Source organism: Drosophila grimshawi, unplaced genomic scaffold (genome assembly GCF_018153295.1).
Source record: "Drosophila grimshawi isolate 15287-2541.00 unplaced genomic scaffold, ASM1815329v1 contig_1367, whole genome shotgun sequence".
Taxonomy (NCBI): domain Eukaryota; kingdom Metazoa; phylum Arthropoda; class Insecta; order Diptera; family Drosophilidae; genus Drosophila; species Drosophila grimshawi.
Window position 1 is genome coordinate 7,258,590 of NW_025062889.1, and position 22,049 is coordinate 7,280,638.

Sequence of the window (22,049 nt, forward strand, 5' to 3'; positions counted from 1 at the left end):
TGGAGCAACTGCAGCAGTCTTAGCCACAATTCCAGCTGCCAGCTGCCAACGTGTGAAAAGTGTATAAAATCATGTGCTTGGCGCGCAGGCGCCGGCAGTCAAAAGTGGCCAACGAAAACTAGCAGACGGATTGTTTGCCAGCCAGCATAGCTGGGAATTGGGGATATATATACATATATATATATATATAAATATTTATTTGAGACAAGAAAAAGATACGTTAGCCAACATGAGGAAGCATTGCGTAAGTAAGCCAGAAATTAAATCTATGCAAATGCCATGCAAATGCCATGGCTCCGGCACACAGATCTGGCGAAACGGCTTTTGGCCAATAACTGTGGCCACAGTGCTGCTCCTGCTGCAGCTCGTGAGTGGCGATCAACAGGCGGAGGATCACAGGTAAGTGGCAGTGGTCAAGTCAAGAGATTTAATAATTGATCGGATGTAAATTTGTGACAGTTTCTGAACAAAAAAAACGATTTGGTTTCAATCATAGCTGACTAGGAAGTGAGTGTTTCCTTTTATTATAGATACTCAGCTATCAATTTACCACTTTTTTGACTGAGGATTATTTAAGGAAAGTCAATTTCAATTATGAATTTGTTTGGCTTACCATTTTATGATAATCAAAAGCTATGGCCACTAAATAACCTAAATACCTTGAGTAAATAGTTTTTACTACAGATAACTGATTTATAGTACTAATAAGAAATGCAACGGGGAATTATCATTTATATTAAAACTTCAAATTCTGCATCTTTTGCATTTTTTAGAATTCAACGCCGTTTCATGTGGCACCAAATGGACAATACTGTAATGGGTGGGATAATGGGTAGCATGTTCAATGGCGCCCGAGCCATGAAGACCATGTTTACTGGGATCTTGCCCAGCACAGCGAGCTATGCCAAAACCATGCTGGACTTCCTGCCAACCGAGACGACGCGGGTGAAATACATCATTCGAGATCCGCATACGAACAAGCCGATGAAGATCATCAAGATGCGTGGCTCGCAGAAGAAGGTTGTGAAACTGAAGAGGCCAATGCCCAAGCCGGTGGTAACAGAGCCCACACAACTGCAATATGAGAATCGGATGCGTCAGCTGGAAAAGGAGCAGGAGCTAATTGTGGAGGGCAGAGCGCCGATGAGCAGCGATGAGGCGCTCATGAATAAATACTTTAAGCCAAAAACGCATCCCAGCAACAGCAATGAGATCGTCTCTGGCAAGATAATGGAGTACCAGAGCTGGAAACCCGTCTACAAATCCGGAGAGCAGCCCACCTCCTATGTCACATTGCGTCCACAGCCGTTGACGCAACTGCACACGCATATAACATCCAGTAATCAAGTCAAGCACAACGATTACGGCAGTTACAACAATCACGAGCTGCTGCCCAAGCCAGAGAAGTTGGTGGGACATATGCCCGATTTGGAGGATGAAGAGGATGATTTCGAGCAGGTCGGGGATGAAAATGATCTGTTCAAGCAAACGGGTCATCAATACGAAGTCACAGAGCACACGGGTGAGGCAAGCGGCGAAGTACAATCCCTGGCAACGATGGAGGGTGGCTTTGTGCCCTCCCATCTCTACCACAGCAGCAATAGTGGCAGCAATCCCAGTAGTAGTAGTAGCATGAGCAGCAGCAGCGGCAGCAGCATCAGTCAAATACCTCGACCACGGAGTCGTGGTATTATCATTATGAGTACCACAAGCACTAGCACCACCGAAGCGCCCAATTATCCACCCGCTTTTCTCAAAAAGTATCGCGAAAGGGAAGCGAATGCCAACCTAAAAGCCATCCACAAAGTGCGACCCAAGCATCATCAGCACAAGGAGCAAATCCTCACCGATGGCAATCCCCAGTCGAATGTGAGCTTTGCATTGAGCACGCTGCGAGCGCGACTCCAGGAGCAGCAGCGTAAAACGAAGCACGAGGAGCGCGATGCCGAAATGGAGGCGGCACTCGTCGAGGCAATGGAGGGCGACAAGTGGCCAACGGAGGTGCAACAGAGTGGCGACTATCTGACCAGTCCCATTGGACCAAGTGCTGTGGCTTTTGAACAGCCGCTAAATCCACCGCGCAACGAGTACAAAAGACCGCGGGCAAACCTGCGACAGCGTGGATCCATCAAGTTTAATGATAATCCCAACGAGGAGATGTAGTCGGCAGATTGCGGGGAGACGGGGGCAAAGGAAAGGCACTTATTGGAGCAGTAACCAAAGCATAGCCAAAGCGTCAGCTAAGCGTTTTTAATTGCCTAGTTGTTAACGTAGTTTTTAAAAGCCAATGAGTAAAAGCAAAACTTAAAACATTTATCATACCATTTCATTTCATTTCATTTCATTTCATTTTCATTTCTCATATCATTTTTGATTTGGAGGGAAGGGAAAACAAGTCATTGCACTGCTGGCACGCAATACAACTTCATCATTGTCTTTGAGTGCGTTTTGCCATGTGGCAAATGCACTTTAATTATTGTAAAAAAAAGATACACACACACACACACACATTCCCCAAGTCGTTGGCATTTATCGCATTCACTCATTGCATTTGACAACCAATTTAAAATACTCGGAATTGACCCCAAAAAGCGACTACATTAAAAACAAAATAAAAAAGAGCCAAGCAAATAAAACTGGGTTAAACCTGCTATAAATTCCAGTGACAAACCAGAACAAAAGACAGCCATAAGACATTGTAAGCTTAAACATTTCCAGAGAGACAACTACAAGGGCACTTCTGCACCTCCAGCTCCTCGCAATAGAAACGGAAAACAGAAAACAGCAGGAGAGAAATGCAACAAATACGGTTTTTAATTAAGTACCCAAAGCAATGGCGACAACAACTGAATTAAGAGCCAACAACTGGCCAACAGAATGCCAATAGCAAATAAATGGTAGCAGAAGACCGTAAATGAAGAAAGCAGCAAGCAAAACAATGGTCGCTCAACTTGGTTGCCAAAGGAATGCAATTAATTTGAGCCAGTTGCAAGTAAAGCTCCATTAACGCCTGCAGTTACTTAAAGTACTAACAAATGGAATGTTATTAACTTATATTATCCGACTCCGATGGCTAATTATTGTATTCCAATAAGAAGTTTATCGTCTGCATCTGTTAATACAATCGACACGGTTACAATAACGATTGCTGTTGCCACCACAGCCAAGGAAACGCATTCGCTCACAGTTCCGCACACGTTGATCATAATACCACATTTCGTGCATGGCTCTATTACGACAATTAACCCAGCGACTGTGGCCAGAATCCATGCGCCCACTGCAGCCGAGTATCATCGGACGTCCAATGCAGAATGCTTGCGATTGAGCCAATGCCACGTAGAGCGTCCAACACGCGAAGATGAGCAGCAATCTCATATTTAATGTGTACAACAAAGTTCTCCAGCTTGAACTGATTTGCAAACGTGACTTAAAGCACTTATAAAGCGCAATTATAAAATGAAAATATTAATCTACAATTATATGGCATTGATTATGCGACAGCTGTTTCAACATGTCCTAAAAGAAACATTGTGCCATGCGTGAAATGCATTGTGTTCTTATACACAATTGGAATTTTATCACGTGCGAAATGAATGATGTTCGCTTTTGCTCGCAATGTATTTATATTTAGTCCATATTCGTTGCATTCATTGAAATAATTTTCATTTATCGCCTGCATCGATCCACACAATCGTCATAAGAGCAGTAACGATTGCTGTTGCCACCACATCCAAGGTAAGGCATACTCAGACAGTTGTGTGAACGTATATCAAAAGACCACATTTCGTTCATGGCCATATTACGAATATAATGAAAACATTAACCAACAAAAATAAGGCCAGCTGTTCCCAAATAAAACATTGTACATTATGTAATAAAAAGGGTCATTTTAATGAATGACATTCTGTTTTGCGTGTCAATAATTAAATATTTGCAACTTGTCGCCTGCATCTAGTTAGACATTCGTCTTGGGAGCAGTGACGATTGCTGTTGCCACCACAGCCAAGGAAACGCATACTCGTACAATTGTTTGAAGCTTGATCGTAATACCACATTTGGTCCATGGCTCTAATTATGCAGATAATCCCCCGAGAGTTTCCAGCATCCATGGCGCCAGTGCAGCTTTGAATAAGTGGACGTCCTACGCAAATTTGGGATTGTGCGAATGCCACGTAGAGCGTCAGACAGGCTAAGATCAACAGGAATCTCATTTTTAATGTGATCGTTGAAGTTTCCACAGCTCGAACTGGTTTCAATATACGGCATTACGCGCTTTTATAGTCCCAGAATATAGGGCGTTGATTATGCGAAAGCTTTTTCAACTTAAAATAATAACAGAATAACAGAAAGCAGTCGTCAAAAGAATTGGGGTAACTATGAAATGCCAAGTGTTACAAGGAAAAAGTGATCTTATCACATACTAAATAAATAAAATTACAATTTATATGATGATATTCTATTTAAATCTATATAAAAATAAAGAAAGGTTGGAACATCTCTGATTTTGAAAGATATTTATTGATTATTATATTGTTGATAGTCTTTGCTTCTTTTTAAACTTTTATTGGATTACCAAAGAGTGAAGGTCATATAGAAAAGACTAACAGACGACAGGATCTCCAGCGATTGTGGCCCGCGTTCATGCAACCAATTTGAACCAGATTTGAAACATCGGACGTGCAACACAATCGCTCTAGCATTGAGTGTAAGCCACGGACAGCGACAGAAACGCTAGGATCAACCTAAATCTCATTTGTAATGTAGTTGTAGAACTTGTAGACTGTACAGCACTGATTGCCAAAACATGACATAAAATGCTTATTTAGCCCACGAATATAATGAAAACATTAACCAACAAAAATAAGGCCAGCTGTTCCCAAATAAAACATTGTACATTATGTAATAAATAATTAATGGCATTCTGTTTTGCGTGTCAAATTTGTAATCCATAATCGTTGCACCTATTTAAATATTTTCAACTTATCGCCTGCATCTAGTTAAACATTCGTCTTGGGAGCAGTAACGATTACTGTTGCCACCACAGCCACGGTAACGCATAGTCAAACAAGTGTTTAAATCTCGATTGTAATACCACATTCGGTCCATGGCTCTAATTATGCAGATAATCCCCCGAGAGTTTCCAGCATCCATGGCGCCAGTGCAGCTCTGTGCAGGTGATCGTCCTAGACAACTTTGGGATTGTGCGAATGCCACGTAGAGCGACAGACAGGCTAAGATCAACAGGAATCTCATTTTTAATGTGATCGTTGAAGTTTCCACAGCTCGAACTGGTTTCAATATACGGCATTATGCGCTTTTATAGTCCCAGAATATAGGGCGTTGATTATGCGAAAGCTTTTTCAACTTTATAATAACAGAATAACAGAAGGCAGTCGTCAAAAGAATTGGGGTAACTATGAAATGCCAAGTGTTACAAGGAAAACGTGATCTTATCACGTACTAAATAAATAAAATTACAATTGATATGATGATATTCTACTTAAATCTATATAAAAGTAAAGAAAGGTTGGAACATCTCTGATTTTGAAAGATATTTATTGATTATTATATTGTTGATAGTCTTTAGTTCTTTCTAAACTATAGAAAAGACTAACAGACGACAGGATCTCCAGCGATTGTGGCCCGCGTTCATGCAACCAATTTGAACCAGATTTGAAACATCGGACGTGCAACACAATCGCTCTAGCATTGAGTGTAAGCCACGGACAGCGACAGAAACGCTAGGATCAACCTAAATCTCATTTGTAATGTAGTTGTAGAACTTGTAGACTGTACAGCACTGATTGCCAAAACATGACATAAAATGCTTATTTAGCCCACGAATATAATGCAAACATTAACCAACAAAAATAAGGCCAGCTGTTCCCAAATAAAACATTGTACATTATGTAATAAATAATTAATGGCATTCTGTTTTGCGTGTCAAATTTTTAATCCATAAACGTTGCATTTATTTAAATATTTGGAACTTATCGCCTGCATCTAGTTAGACATTCGTTTTGAGAGCAGTAACGATTACTGTTGCCACCACAGCCAAGGTAATGCATACTCAAACAATTGTTTGAAGCTTGATCGTAATACCACATTTGGTCCATGGCTCTAATTAAGCAGACAAGCCCCCTAAAGGTTCCAACATCCCTGGCGCCAGTGCAGCTCTGTACAGGTGGTCGTCCTTGACAACTTTGGGATTGAGTGTTTGCCACGTAGAGCGACAGACAGGCTAAGATCAACAAGAATCTCATTTTTAATGTGATCGTTGAAGTTTCCACAGCTCGAACTGGTTTCAATATACGACATTAAGCGCTTTTATAGTCCCAGAATATAGGGCGTTGATTATGCGAAAGCTTATTCAACTTTATAATAACAGAATAACAGAAGGCAGTCGTCAAAAGAATTGGGGTAACTATGAAATGCCAAGTGTTACAAGGAAAACGTGATCTTATCACATACTAAATAAATGAAATTACAATTGATATGATGATATTCTATTTAAATCTATATAAAAGTAAAAAAAAAGGTTGGAAAATCTATGATTTTGAAAGATATTTATTGATTATTATATTGTTGATAGTCTTTGCTTCTTTTTAAACTTTTATTGGATTACCAAAGAGTGCAGGTGAAATAGAAAAGACTAATTTAAATGGGTAAAATGCACACTAAGCGGAAAAGGAAAATAAATTTATTCGGTACAAGCGACAACCGATTTGCATGTTTTTTTTTTTGTATCCTGCTTGCATCTCTAACATCGATTAATTGTCTGTTTAATCTGCATTTACCTTGATTTGGAGAAATTAAGTTGCCTGTCCTTGTTATTCTAGAGGTCGTTAAAAGTGATTCTTGTTAACTCAATCGTTGCTTAACTAATGCAATAATGACACACTGCTTAGAGTCCTGCGGCCTTGCTGTTACACTCGCCCATTTGTCCATTTTCAACCATTTGAGAACTTCTCCATTTCAGCTTGAGTCATTAAAAGCTCCAATTGACTATCGTTGAGCGCTTGGCTGTGCGAAGCGTCACCAGAAATGCGATTAAGATTGCAGCACCTAAGTAAAGCAGCAATAACAAATCGCTGAAGCACGCCTTGAAACTTTCAAGGACATTATTGGGCACGTGGCTAGATCTGGAGCGGGGGCGGGGCTGAAGGTAACCCTAATACTATACCTGTCCAAAAAGTCCGCGGGCAGGAAGCGTGTTCGCCATGTCCCCAAGCATTTCTGTTCTCGACTCTCATTTTCGAGTGCGCCAAATACAAATTAGAATTTAAATGAACAATGCAACCGGAGCGGAAGTTACTATGTGTGTGTGTGTTGGTCTACTTCTATATAGATATAGATATATATATATATATATGTGTGTGTATGCGTGGGTGACATTGCATGTGACGCGCTTTGAACAGCAACAACAACAGGAACAACAACAGCAACCGAATGGCAATAATGCCATGCAGTTTGTCGCGTACATTTCCAGCACTTTTTTCTTTTCGATTTTTCCACTTGTTTCTTTTCTTTTGTCTGACTTTTTTTTACTGATAAAAAAGTTTGGGTATATTTACGCTATATAACAAACTGGGTCGCTAACTCGACAGCAAAATGTCAAAGGTATAATGGAATTTCGCATAAAAAATGGGTTCAAGTGCGTTAAAGCACAAGAAAAACTTTGTATTAGGCAAAATTTAGTACGATAGATCAAGGCTTACAGTTTTAAATAGTAAATAAAATAAGTTGTATCGAATAGTCAGTAATTAACATATAAAATGATCAGCATTCAAAGGTAAAAGCCTAGAAATTTTAAATAGTAAAAGTAGAAATAGCATAGAATAGTCAAGCCGAGATAAAAATACATAGCTTTCAGGTAATTAAAATATAAAATGATCATTATCATATATATATATATATATATATATAATATATAATATAATATATAATGGTAATTAAGTAAATGACTAAGCGATTAGGCTGCTCGGGTACAGTGTTAAAATTACGTTGTAGAAGGACAAGTAAAAATCGTTGAGTTTGTTCACGTTTTGCATTTGTGGAATTCCTGCTGATGTCTAAATAACTGAATGGGTATTCAGCAGGATTGTTCTTTTTCGGCTTAAGGAAACGATCTCAATTAAATATTTAAAGGCAGTTAATTGTTGCGTGGTAAACGCCGTTGACGCCTTTTGCTTGCCGCTGTCAAAGTGAAATTTATGAAAATGAATTTCGTTTAATTAAAAATGTCCGCCAGCCAAATGACAGTTGAAAAATGGCGTTTGTTGGTAGATAACCGAAAAGGAGGCGCCCAGCAGCGAGCGGGCGTGGCATGTCAACCCACGTTGTGCCAAAAAATGATATTAATTATGGCATGTGACGCACAAATTGGCAAAGACGATATCAGAAAAAGGCCAATTTGTAGCACGTTTCTTCAACTTAATTTGCTTTTTTACTCTGTTAAAAGCGTGTGGCGTGCATTGAACTCGCAATCAGCGAGCAGCTGACAAAAATAGATACAAAGCTGCCCATTTAGCATAGAAACATTTTGTTTGCTTAATAAAAATACACACACACACACACATACACAACCAAAGACCCCAGAATGCAACCAACGACAACGTTTAGCGTCAGTTTAGAAGTGCAAAATGTTCGCTGCACGGTACAAAATTAAGTATTCAAATACAGTAGCAAGGATGGCAGGGAAGAACCCAGAGGGAGACAGAGGGAGGTGGGTGGAAAGACAGGGCAATGCTTTATAGGGAAAAAGTCAGCCAAAGTACTCGCAACTCGAAGAGAGAAACTCACACAAATTTATGGAATGCAAAGCGCAATGCAAGCAGGCGACAAAAATGAAATGCTTACAAAAATTTGAAGCCATTTTTTCTAGCCTTGGCCAAATCTATAAAAATAATTCACAATATACAAAAAGTGTTTATCTGATTATTGTTTATATCATGTAAATCTTTACCTGCATCCATCTTTCTTTTATATATTTTACTGTCGGGTCGATGGCCGAAATTTGTGTTCATTTAACTTTCGAGTCATCAACAAACAATTTAAATAAACAAAAGTTTCGCAGCAGGAAGTAGGCTAATGAACTTTTGCTGATTTTGAACAATTGATGTTATTTCTTTACTTTGAATTTAACATTGGATAACTGCATTTTTTGCTATTTAACACTGAGACCTTGAATGGTGGCCATAAAAAATTGATTGAGTTCATAATCACAGCTAAATATGCCTTTCAATAATTCAAAGCAGCTTTATGCAACTTAATATTTCGAAGAGCGTTATTTATTAAACAAATCAATAATATTTATTATATCCAACGCATTTCTATTTATTTATGACCGAATCAATTTTGCTCAATATCTCGCTAAAATTCATTCATAATTCATTTCGCCAATTTTGTCGGTTGGCTGGATACAACACGTTTACATATGCATGTGTGTGTGTGTGAGTGTGTGTGAGAGTGTGTGTGAGTGTAAACATATATGTGTGGGTGTTCGCTGAATCTAGAACAGTTAAAAGCCCAGCGGTCCCATTGCCCGATTGCCGAGTGCCGAGCGCACAAGCCAAAGCTAGAGTAGGAGTTGGCTCTGATGCTTAAACCGAATCTAAGGCTGAAGCTGGACTGCGATGTGTTTTCCGTGTGTGCGAGTGTGTGTGCGAGTGTGTGTGTGAGTGTGCGAGTGTGTGTGTGTGTGTGTGCGAGTGTGTGTGTGTTAATGTGAGAGTTTGGGTCACAGGGGGGGAGTGTGGTGCTTTGAAGGCGACACAAGTTGTGCTGGTCGTTCATCTGCGTCTGTGTGTGGCTGGCTGTTGAAGTGTAATCAGCGGCACGGCGGCAATTACCGAAGCATATGCAGCATGGAGTACTCGCAGTTTGTAGTTTACACTTGGGCTGCCTCATGTCTCTCTCAATACACATATACATATTTAACCATATGTGTGTGTGTGTGTTGGCAAAACGCAGCGCAATTTACAGCACTGAGACGATTTTCACAATGCTAAATGCAGCAGCTGCAACAGCTCAGCTGCAGTGCATCATCAGTGGATTTGCGGCGCTATGCCACTGTGGCACTGCCACACACAGCAGTTGCAGCTGCGGCTGTTGTTGACTTTGATGCACTTGTACAACCGGGTCAAAATTCGGGCACAACATCATTTTAATGAATATTGCGCTTAACGTTTATAAATTAAATACGCTTCGCGTGCAGCGCTTAAAACTGTGCAGCAAATTGAAAGAAAACTAGCTGGCAGCCCACAGCAATTAATTATGGGAATAGTTTACCTATTTATGATAGCCAAATTGCAAATATGTTTGTAATAATAATAATATATGAGAAGCATCTGAGATTGAGGCAAACTATCGCTGACTGCATCAATAACACACAATTCACTTGTCATCCAAAAGATATGATTAAACCTTTGAAGTCATCACTTTTTTAATAGTCTGTCCCACAAGATACCCATTCACAGATGTACATTTATGAACTGGTCGCTTTATTATGTTCTACCTATTGAATCTCATTTCGCTATTTGATTGGATTTGGGATATGTGTCAACATAATACGGATTCCTTATAGTAAGCATGAGTTGTCCTCTACAGTGTATCGTTCCCATAAACAGTTATTGGCTGCTCGTTGGATATTCCTGGACCCCACCCCCTCCTTTGGGTAGTCATGGTCACTCAAGATCTTAAATAAAAAGAGATTTTCAATTTTTATTTTATTGAATAACTTCGGGCATTCCAAATGTTTAGGTTGCTCTAGCAGCAGCAGAAGCAATATCAGCAGAAGTGGTGGAAAACGCATTGGAGCACTTGAGCTTCTGTAAGGACGAGCTGTCGCCTGTCGTCCTGCAGCAATTGCTCTGTCAGTAGCAGCAGTAGCAGCAGCCGCATTCAAGCGATTTTTATAGATACTCCGGGGCAGAAAATCGCATATTATTGCATCTGCTCTGGTGTGGTGTGGTCCGGTCTGGTCATGGGGCCAACACCGGCTTTGCCAATCATTAATCTTTACAAGCTGCCAATGTGTACGCCTTTTTCGGACTTAAAATCCCACAGCACGAGCACTAACCGTGCAGGATGCTGTTCAGCTTCACTTTATGCTGTATATAAATGTGTGTGTGTGGGTGTGTGTGTGTGTGTGGCTAAGTGTGGTGTGTGTGTGTGTGGCTAAGTGTGGTGTGTGTGTGTGTAGTGGTAACTCCCTCTACTGCATTAAATAGCGGATAGAGTCCATTAGAAAACTATTGAAGCACATTCTGTCGATTGCAGCCAGTCCATTTCCTGCGCAAGCGGATGTGCAGCTGCCAAAATTTTGTTTAAGTCCTTTCTGCTTTAAGCATCAGTTAAAAAAAAAACTAAACTCACTATTTCTATGTATTTTTTTGTCTAACTGACGCTCAAAGGCATACTAATTGCCTGCCGTATTATACTTAATTAATATAATGTAATGGCAAAACAAAAAACTGTACAAATTCAGCGTACTTTTCATTATTTAAAAATTTCGCCCTTTTACGTTGGCAGTTTGTTTAATTATCCGCATGAAAAGTCCTTAACAAAAAAGTACGAATTCCAAAGGACTTGACCCAACACACACCACAAACAACAGCAACACCCAACAACAAAAACACCAAAATAAAAAAATAAAAAACAACAACAACAACAAGCATGGAATCAAATTAACAGTAAAATAAAAGCAAAAGTGCGTTCATAATGTTTTTTTTTTTTTTTGGGTCCAAAACTCTTCAAAGAGCGAAGTGCAAAAGTGAAGCCAACTTTCAACAGATAGCAGTAGCAAACAAAAAACAAAAAACAAAAAAAAAATAGAAGATGTAAAGTAAAATAAGGACGAAGATTGCAAAACTCTGGTATTTCAAGTGTCATACAAAAGTTCCAGTAAATAATTTTTCTCAATGAATGACTCGACTCCTAGGATGTGGTGAGCCACGGGCAAGATTAGCTTTGCCCAGCTTGGTATTTTCTTCGTTTAAGATTCGCTGCATTTTACATGTTAAAGGAAATAATCATTTTTGCTAGCTAAGCTTACAATTTCTCACAATAAAAGTATATATTTTATTTGTTAAAATATAGCACAAATATTACATTTTTAGCTGCCATATTGCAATACAAACGTGGTCTGACCACATATGTTAATTGAGTTTGTTTTTTCTTTAAATAACTATAATTGACTTTATTTGTGGTTAATCTATAAAAACCAGCATGAAAAAGGTATTCATATTTGAGTGCTCGACTTTTTAATCTACTTGCCTTTGGCAAACGCAGGCCAAATAAAAAGAAGCCGCAAAAGTTTAAAACACCAACAACAAATATATAAAAGTATAAGCCACAGATTTGGTTTCGACTCTTTTTTTGGATTGCACGCATTTAAAAAATATTTAAAAAGGGTATACCGAAGTAAAGAAAGCAGAAAATCTCTTAATTAAATAGCCGGAAAAGTATTTGAATTAGGCCAGAATTAAATCCAGTTCAGGATAGAATTAACAATTTTTTTTTTCATTCACGGTTTAATACCTAAAGGGTATCTTTCAGTCAAACTGCCACGACCGGAAAATATTTGGTAGCCTCTCTGCTCTATTGACAGAGAAATTGAATTTTAGATTTTTCGTATTCGCTTTTCCTTTTTGGGTTTTCGCTGCTCACAGTTCATTTGCTAAGCGAGCAATCCAGCATGAAAAAAATACGAGTAGAATTTAATTAAATCGACTTTCGTGCGTCTGCCCTCAGTACTTGCACAAATATATATATAAATATTTGTATTTATTTAATTATTTATGTACTTAAAACAAAATGTGTGCCTTGAGTTGGATTTTAATTTGATTACAGAATCCTTTGGCATATGGTTTTCCTTATTGCTGCTGCCTCAAAGCCAACCCCCCGCCCAACTACCCTAATGAAAAGACAAATGTTAATGAGACTGAAGTGCGCAAAGAGAAAATTCAATTAAAAAGCGCTTCGCAAATACGTATTCATTATGTCTGATCTAAAGTTGTTGTTGTTGCCGTAGAAAACTGAAAATTGGGTGCTGTTAATTAGCGTACAAAAATCATCTGCGGTTTCTTGTGTCTGATGAGCAAAATGTTTGCGAGTGGCTTTTTATGAGTTCTGTGTATGCATAATAATAATAATCATATCAAGGACCCCATAACAGGAATAAAACTTGCCAAATGACACAGCAGTTGTCGCAGTTAGAGATGATGGAGATGGAGCACAAGGGAGGGCAGTAAGGAAGGAGTATAGAAAGACAAAAATATCGCCGAAAGTTTTGCTCATGTTTTATGAGTAAAGTTGTTGCTCAAAAACCACTTGAAACAGCTCAGAAATTGTGGTGGTTGGTGGCGGTTTTTTGTTGCTGTTGATGCTTTTGGCTTTTGTGGCATGATGAATTGTCATGAAATTTAATCAATTTATTTGAAACGTGCGACGGCAGAAGACGTTTTAGCCCATAAATAACGCCGGCTAAACTAAAAATGTGACAATGCCAAAGTGCCAAAGTAAATAACAAACAATGAAAACACAGTAACAACAATAAAAAGCACAAAAACACACACACACACACATACAGACACACACACACACACACATACACACACACACACACACACTTAAATAAGAAACGATATCACCGAATAAAGTTTCATTGTTTGGCAATGGCAACCACACACACAGAGACACACACACGTCGCGATTCCTTTGCACACACACACACACACACAGACACACACACACACAGTCACATCCTGCGTATGCTGTGACACCATTTTGTTAACCACTTTGCAGTGTATTATTTTTGAAAATGGTGTTCAATTTAGCATCATTGCTCGCATACTCTTCTTCGTAATAGTTCAGCCTCATCGAAATGCCTTTTAGACTGAATTTTACTTGTTTTGAGTTGGCTTCAATTACAAACTACTTAGTAGAACTATTTGTGGATTGAAAAGAAGCACTGAGCTTTGATACCCCACCAACAATGGTGTAAACAATACATTTATAACTCATACGCAATGTTGAGAAGAGCGTTCGAAATTCTTTGCAGGCTGCTTTGCCACGCACGTACGCTCTTAACACTCCTTCTCACTTTGGATCTGCCCCTGCCTCTCCCACTCTCCTCCTCTCTCTCTCTCTCTCACTCGCTCTAGACTGCCCCCTTTGCTGGCAAGCGCATTTGTCAGAATCCTCCTTCAGGCCTCCCCCCAACACGCACCCGCAATCTCCTCAGTGTCCGGGAACAACATTTTGTGGCATTATTGTTGGCAGCAAACTCGCAGGCAAAGCGTTTATAAATTTATTGTTTTCTACGCGTGTACTCAAGTGTTGCTGCGTGTTTCTGGCAACAAATTGGCCAACAAGAGGCGGCACAAACACAAGGGGGGCGCGGCGAGTCGAAACGAGGCGAGGTAAAGCGACAACGACAACGACGACGAGAGGAAACGTTAGCTAACAATTTGGCTTTTGGCCACTCAACTCGTTGCGGTGACGCATTTTATCATAATTATATTAACACGCCGAGAGCGTCTATAGTTTATGCTCATTGCCTTACCGAGCGCATAAATTTTAAAGCAAGTGTCCCTCCCCCAAAAAAGTAGGCAACATTTTCTAGCCTTCTAACTTCAACTTGCCAAAGACCCAAACAGGCATCGAGTGTTATAAAAATGGCGCAAATGTGAGCTCAGCACGACTAATTAGTATGCAGTGTGTAGTAAGTTAAAAATAATTGCCAACAGTCTAATCGATGAAGGTAATTGTATAATTTTTTCTATTTACTGTTGCATAGGCAGCCACGTTACCCATACGCCCTCACGTTAACTACAGGGTATAAATGGGTGAGCAAAATTAATGCAGCAGCCGCCAAGAGCCGAGCAACAGCAACAACAATTGCCAGTGAGTTGTTGTAGGTTCAAAAGTGCACACATGACATATTATTATTTCAGCAAAATGTGTGTGTGTGTGTATGTGTTTGTATGTGTGTGTGTGTGTGTGTGTGTGTGTGTGTGTGTAAATTTGTGTTGTACTTTTATTTTTTTGGTGCAAAAATTCATTTCGCGCCATATGCGCATTTAGCACGGGCACAGACCACAAGCAACGAAGGGAAACAGTTGGCGCAAAAGGAAGGTGTGCGGCGGGGTAGCTGATGGAGTCTGGAGCAGCAGCAGCAGCAGCAGCTGGCAGCCAAGTGAAAGAGCCAACACTCATACACATAGGCATAATTAAAAAAATATTTTTACGAACAAGTACAAACAGCAGCGGAAAATCTCTCTGTTGTGGTGTGGTGTGGGTTGGGTTGGGGTGATGGGTAAGCTGACTCATATTTAGGGCAAACATGTGAGGCAAATATGGCCAGGCTGCCCACTTGCCGCCGAGTCCCCCGAGAACCGCCCACAAAAATGTAAAATTAAATTACAATTAAATTAATTTAATTTTATGACTTCTCCCCATCCACAGAAAGTGGCCCAAACATTATGGCAACACATAATCACAAAATAAAATGCGAAAATATTTGTAGATGGTTGGCGGTTGTGGCCGAGTGGTTTTTGTGGTTGCTTCGGACTGGTCGCACCACTCAATTAAGCACAATTGAATTATAATTTGTTTTGCTGGTGCATTCGTAAAACTTGCGATAAGTGGTAAGACTGGCCAACGCTGAAGTGGATAAACTTTTTTGGTCTCATGAAATTCTCTTATGTGAAAATATACTCGTATTAATTAGCTCGAATGGACTGAATTGGAATGAAATGCGAAATTCCTAGAAATGCGAACAATTTCCTGTTGGCTGCATTTGTTAAAGACAAACAGAATTTGCAATTGACAGGCTTGATAGAAGTTAATAAAATGCTTGAAATAAAGAGCAAACTTTGCTATTTAATTCACATTCTCAATTCACATCAAACATTGAAGTTATTTGCATTTATTTGTTGTGTTAGAGGCTGTATTTAAAAAAGAATTAAACCTTCACGAATGTGTTGTGAATCCGTGTAAGCATCTGTTATATGTGCGTTGGAAAACGAAACCGGATACTATTATTGGCAATAGCGAGATGCTGAATGCTTTAAGATATGCACACACTACCAATGCCAGAAATTGATTATGGGCTACACACATTGAATGTGCTTGGATGCCAATAACCAGAGAAGTGTAGCCAGGCAGTAACCTTATCTGCTCCAAGCAACTTGGGGCAAGCTGCCAGCATTATCAACACCAACAGCAGCAGCAGCAGCAGCAGCAGCAGGAGTTGAATTGGCACTTTTACTTATGACGTGTAAGCGGCTCAAACAGTTTATGCGATTTATTTCCTTATTGGTGGCACGTGCCGTTGGCTTGCAACCACCACAAACCACTAGAAACTGAACTACAATTTAAAGCGGCTCAGTGCAGGGCTTCACACACAGAATGCTGAACTCAGAAACAAAACTTGAACGATACATTTCAGAACTTAAGAAAGAAAGTATCAAAATAGGAATTTGCTTTGCCGCAAATAAATACGTAGAAATAGAAAAGATATTTCTGAGAATTTTAGATAAACAAAAACTGATTTTCGTATATATTCAAAGAAGAAAAACTCATTATACGCAAAGTGGACTTATCGGTGTCTGGAATGTGGGTTTATCTAACGATAAGACATTCCATTTGATGGACATTGAAGCAATCAAGTCAGCGAGCTGGACAGCCGCCAGCAATTTAAAACTCTTCCTAAATTGTCTCAAATTTCAGCTGCTATCGTTGGGGCATTGTCTGAACGACATTAACTCGCATTTTTCCTCAATCTCTCTTTGTATTCTTATGCAGATCTAACGCCTTAAGTAACAGACTTTGGGGGGGTGTGTATGATGGTTGGTAGGGGTTGGATGGAATGCGCCCGTTTGCCTTTGCCAAAATGAAAATCAACTTGAAGAGCATAAATAATTTTTTATGTGCTGTGTGTGTTGGCAGTCAACGTTGCGGCAAATTAACTTTAGAAGCATTTCAGCCAATAAATGGATAAGGAATATCAAAAAAAAAAAAGAAAAAAGAAAAGTTTATTAGACTAACAGAAGCGATTGATGACAATTCAAAGCAGCAGACAAAATCAAGTCACATTCTTTTTTAAAGATATTAACTTTGCATCTTTCGCAAAATATGCTTGGCAAACGAGTTTCGAATATAGACAAACTAATAAACATGTAAATTTATGCAATTTCTCTGTCATTTCATCAATGTGTGATGGGTAAACTGTACAAGGAATTCTCAGTTTGCTTTAAATAACAGCTATGCTAACTGGTTTTATAAGTCTATTCCCTTCTTCGTGTAGACTGACTTTAAATATATGCACAAATTGTATAGTGTTTGAGAAGTCAGCTTAAAATCGATCATGTCTATTACACATCTTCAATGCTCAGCCGTCAAATAATGCGTTGGCGATGGCCAAATATATCCTTGTAGCGGATTTGGCAAAAATAAATAAAGTCAATAGACGATAAGGGAAATGCGAGCGCAAAGCTGATTTTAGAGACTACATACAACGAAATGCAACCGCAGCGAATTGATTTGAGCAATTTGAAAAAGCGCAAAATGCAATTGGAATTGGGAAACATCGTACACAGTATACAAATACACACACACACACACACACACACACAGACATACACAATACGCAATAGAAAGCACAACAACTCAACGCCGCCAAACGAAGCATTTAACCACCACCCATTTGGGAGCCAGCAACAAATCGACATGAGCTGCATGCGAAATGGCAGAGAAGCCCAAAAGCAATATTCAACTCACAGCGAACAAATAGTATTGGAAGTATTGCAGGGTATTGTAAATATTCTGCGACCACCGCTGGCAAACATTTTTCGGCTGCCTTCAGTCAATCAAACCGCTTAACGAATTCGAAAATTTCTCCCAATCGAACTACTTGCTTTGTTGTGTGTAAAGCGTAATGAATTCCTATTTCAGCAATGTTGCTTTTAATGAGCAGCTGGAATTTTACCCACTGCAATCGAAAAGCAAAATTGTTCTCTATTTTTTTTTGATGGTAACTTATTTGGCGATTGATTGATTTCAAATATTTATCGAAATAAATTTACTGATGTAAAAAGTTTTATTGGATTTTTCTGTTTTCAAACTTCAAGAATTATGCTTTTGTTGGCCTATAAAAAGTTTTTTGAGACGTTCTTTCCCCAAACTCCAAAAATGTTTGTTAAAATTATAATTGCAATGAATGACAATATAAATAATAAGAGAATTTATAACCACAATTGAAAAATTGTTAAGCCGATTTAATGGTAGCTTCCCAATCGATAGTTCTACAGCTTTAGTAACTATATAAACGTGGCAAGCAAGCGGGCAGTGTAATTGGCAAAAGCTAAAATACGGATAATAATCCGCAAAACTTGGACAATAGTAGCGGAAAAAAATGCTAGCCCTAATTGCGAAAATAAAAAAAAAAAACTCCAATAACTGGGGCAGTATATAAAAGTCAGCTTTAAGTTGATGTCGCTGGTTTTTTTGTTTGTTTTTTTTTTTTTTGGTTGGAGGGTCTCTCTTCAAACGCCTGAAAAGGCAACGAAAAAAAGGTTGGCATATGTGTGTGTGTGTGTGTGTGTGTGTGTTGCAAATAGCTGCTGTATATATCGAGCATATGAAATTCACACATCATGAACTCAGATATGAAAAGTTAATAAGAAGTCGGCTACGTGACGGGAAACATTCGGTGGGGCAACTGTGGTAAGCATTCACTTTCAAGTCAAGTTAAGGTGTGAAAGTTTAGTTTGCACTCTTGCTGGGATAAAAGTGAATTCATATTTCAGTTGAGTCAAAATAAAATGATTGTTAAATTTATTTTCCATTGCATGTGAATGTCATCAATATGTAAAGCAGCTAGTCAGGAAATGTTGACGGGCTGTGGAGCATTGAATTGTTTAAATGTTTGCTAATGTTTGCTAAAAATACATCATCGATGGCATATCTTTTATTTTGTTCAATGTGAAATACACAAACAGAGTATTAATTTATTTAGCATCAAATAGGTTAACTTATATCAATGTGGTTTATTGCATTTTCTTTACACTTCAAAGCTAGTTATTCAATCAAAAAATCAAAAAAGCGATGTTAATTGTAATAAATTTAAATACTTAATGAAACAGACTATGGCTTAACCATTTATGCTTCACCTTCAGATAACTTTTGTGTCAAAATACAAAACACCTACACGTATAGAAAAAAGTGCCAGCTTGTCTCAGAGTTTAAAAGTTTTATTATATTACGTTGGCAAAGCATTATCAGCAAACTGTTGATGACGAGTCTGCCTAATAAGCTGCTTTAATTATATTAATGAAACACACAAACTGATAGCTGATAACTGATAACGCAACATTTTCAGCTTGATTAGTGGGTCAAGTAAGCACTGGGGATCATCATATTGGGGGTTTGCCCAATAGCACAAAATGCAGCTTCCCAACCGAAGATTAACTCACAGCAAGCTGCCACACACACAAATTCCACTTAGATATAGGAGAGAAAGGGAGCGACAGAGAGGGGAGAAAGACAGAGAGAGAGAGAGAGAGAGAGAGAGAGCTAGAGAGAGAGAGAGAGGTGGAGTGTGTGTGTGTGTGTAAAGGAGCAGCAGCAACGAGCAGCAATTAAATGCGAAAAGAAAAACTTTTCATCGTTTTCGTAGAAAAGCGAATACGCAAAGGACACCAGCCAGCTATGTAAATATAAGTCCCTTTTTGTGTGTGTATTTGTGTGAATTTGTGTGTGTGTGTGTGGGTGAGTGTGTGCTTGTTTGGGTGTGTCATTGAAGGTATGCGAGAGTAGGGTGCGTGTGTGTAAAGCTGAACGCACAACATGTGCTGCTGCTGTAGTTACTGAAACGTAATAATGTGAATCAATTTACAATACAATCCACACCATGCAATCCACAAAATATAGCAAGACACTGATTGGCATGTTAACACCTACAAGTGTGGAACATGATTGTAAAACCAAATTCGAAAGATGATATTAAACATATCAGCTGTTTATCAGTTAGCAAGCTATGTATTTAGAATGTGTAAAATGACTGGGTAACTTGCAGTCGAGCAGCACTAACTGAATGACTGTTGATGTTTGGTGGTGGCATACACATAATTGTAAAGTGGCTGGGCATGTGTCGTTGCTTTCACTTTTAATTGTCCATGTGTCCGGCTCCCACGCCAGGACTCCAGGACGTCTAGGACTCGCTGAACTTATTCACGACTCTGCATCCATATGAGTGTGAATGTGGAACTTTGTATATGTGTGAGTGTCTGTGCGTGAGTGTTATTAACAACATTAACATCACTTTGGTGTGCCCTGAAACGTGTTTTGTCTTTTGCTGTTTGCCATTATTGTTGTTGTTTGCTGCTTGTTGTAATCTTATGGGAAAATGTCGTTCTCCGTAATTCTGTCATCCACGAAAGCTGCATTTAACTTAAGTGCGACCCAAACGCACACACACACACACACACACACACGCACACACACACACACATTTGTATGCTGATGGCTTCATTTTAAACGGTCTGAAATGAACACAGAGAGCAGCAGCGAGCACAATGACAACGTATTTTCCTTTGTTTTCATATAAATATATTAATCGTCACTTCAATTAATAAAGTCCTTTAAGTATTATATGCGACAGCGTCTCACAGTTCGCCATACATTATTATAAGCTCTGCTAGTAAGCTGTTTGTATTGTGAGTGTGTGTGTGTGTGTGTGTGTGTGTGTGTGTTGTGAATGATTTGTGTGTGTCCTGCACAAAAGCAAAAATCAATTTTAAATTAGTCCAGAATGAGCTCATGTGCACTCAGAAAAATAAATATATCAAAGCATAATAATAATAATAATAATAAAAATCATTCAGAAAACCATTATTAATTTTAGTTGTTTTCAATTATTTGTTAATTTCTTTAAGAGTCGATTTCTTAAATTCAATCGACTATTCTATAAATAATTTATCTATATTAAAGACAAAAAGATACATATTTGTTGAAATTATTGAGTATATTTCTTAAATTCAATCAATGAAGTATCTCATCAAATATAAATAAGAGTAACATTTTTTTAGGAGTGTAAATGGAGCTGGGCCGGAACGAGGAGCTCAACTGCTGACCAATTTCAGTGTCGCCAGGCGCAGGTGGTGACTCCCACAATAACAACAATACCAATAGCAGCAGCAGTGACAACAAACAACAAGCCAGAGGTCATGCCAGACTCACCTTGTCCCCCTCTCTCGCGCTCTTTCTCGCTTTCCCCTCGCCGTCCTGGTTGGTCTTGTATCGGCCTGAGGCACTGTTATTGAATCGAGTTACAGGTCAAAAGAAGCGACTGGGGCAAAAGTGGGCGCTACAAGCGAGTAAACAACAATAAAGCGAAGACACACAAAAGCACTACGCAAGAGGAGAGAGGAGAGTGCTGGGAGGAGAGAGTAGAGCACAAGGACACAATGGTGTATATGAGGAATGGAGAACGCGTTGCTAGACAGCTTTTTTAATTTGAATGCCACCAAAACGTGGATTGGGGCATTTCCATAGTTCCCTGGCATTGCAATCGATCGCTGCAACCTGCAATTTGCCGCATCAGCGAGCCTAACAAGGCACAAAACAACAAAAAACACATCTAACAAACCAAATGAAATGAAAATTAAGTTTTTACGTGGCTCATTCTATGAACTTGTAAAAATGTTTTGCAAAGAAACTTTTATTGCTTTCCAGGTAGCAAATGCATAGCAAAGCAATTTTGAAGTTAATAGTCAAATTCCTTTTTTGAAATGCATCTCACAAATGCATTTAGTGACTAACGAGCGCAAGATGTATAGAAGACTATTGCGCTTTATTTTGTATTTTTAGAATAAGCAGCAAGTAAAACAGACTGCGACTCTAAGTTACCCTGTTTATTTTTAATTGAAAATAGTACACTTAATTAGTAATTAGTTCAGCTTAGAATTACATTTCACAAAATAAAAATGAGATCTACAAATGCATACTCTTTATGAAGAAGAAAATAAATCTGCTAAAAGTTAGCG

At 38.9% G+C, this 22,049-nt stretch overlaps 2 protein-coding genes across 2 annotated transcripts in view; one reads left to right on the forward strand and one right to left on the reverse strand.

Moving 5' to 3' along the window:
* The window catches only part of LOC6561214 (exostosin-1), a 64,658-nt gene that overhangs the window by 40,914 nt on the left and 1,695 nt on the right, over positions 1-22,049 (reverse strand). The window lies entirely within an intron of this gene.
* LOC6559359 lies at positions 230-2,163 on the forward strand. Its single transcript, XM_001985958.3, has 3 exons — positions 230-244; positions 308-399; positions 774-2,163. The coding sequence occupies exons 1-3, from the start codon at positions 230-232 to the stop codon at positions 2,161-2,163; spliced, it is 1,497 nt and encodes a 498-aa protein (XP_001985994.3).

Excerpts from the sequence above, each read along its gene's own strand:
- LOC6559359 (XM_001985958.3), top strand. Across the intron at positions 400-773 it reads CAACAGGCGGAGGATCACAG|AATTCAACGCCGTTTCATGT; the intron begins GTAAGTGGCAGT and ends TGCATTTTTTAG.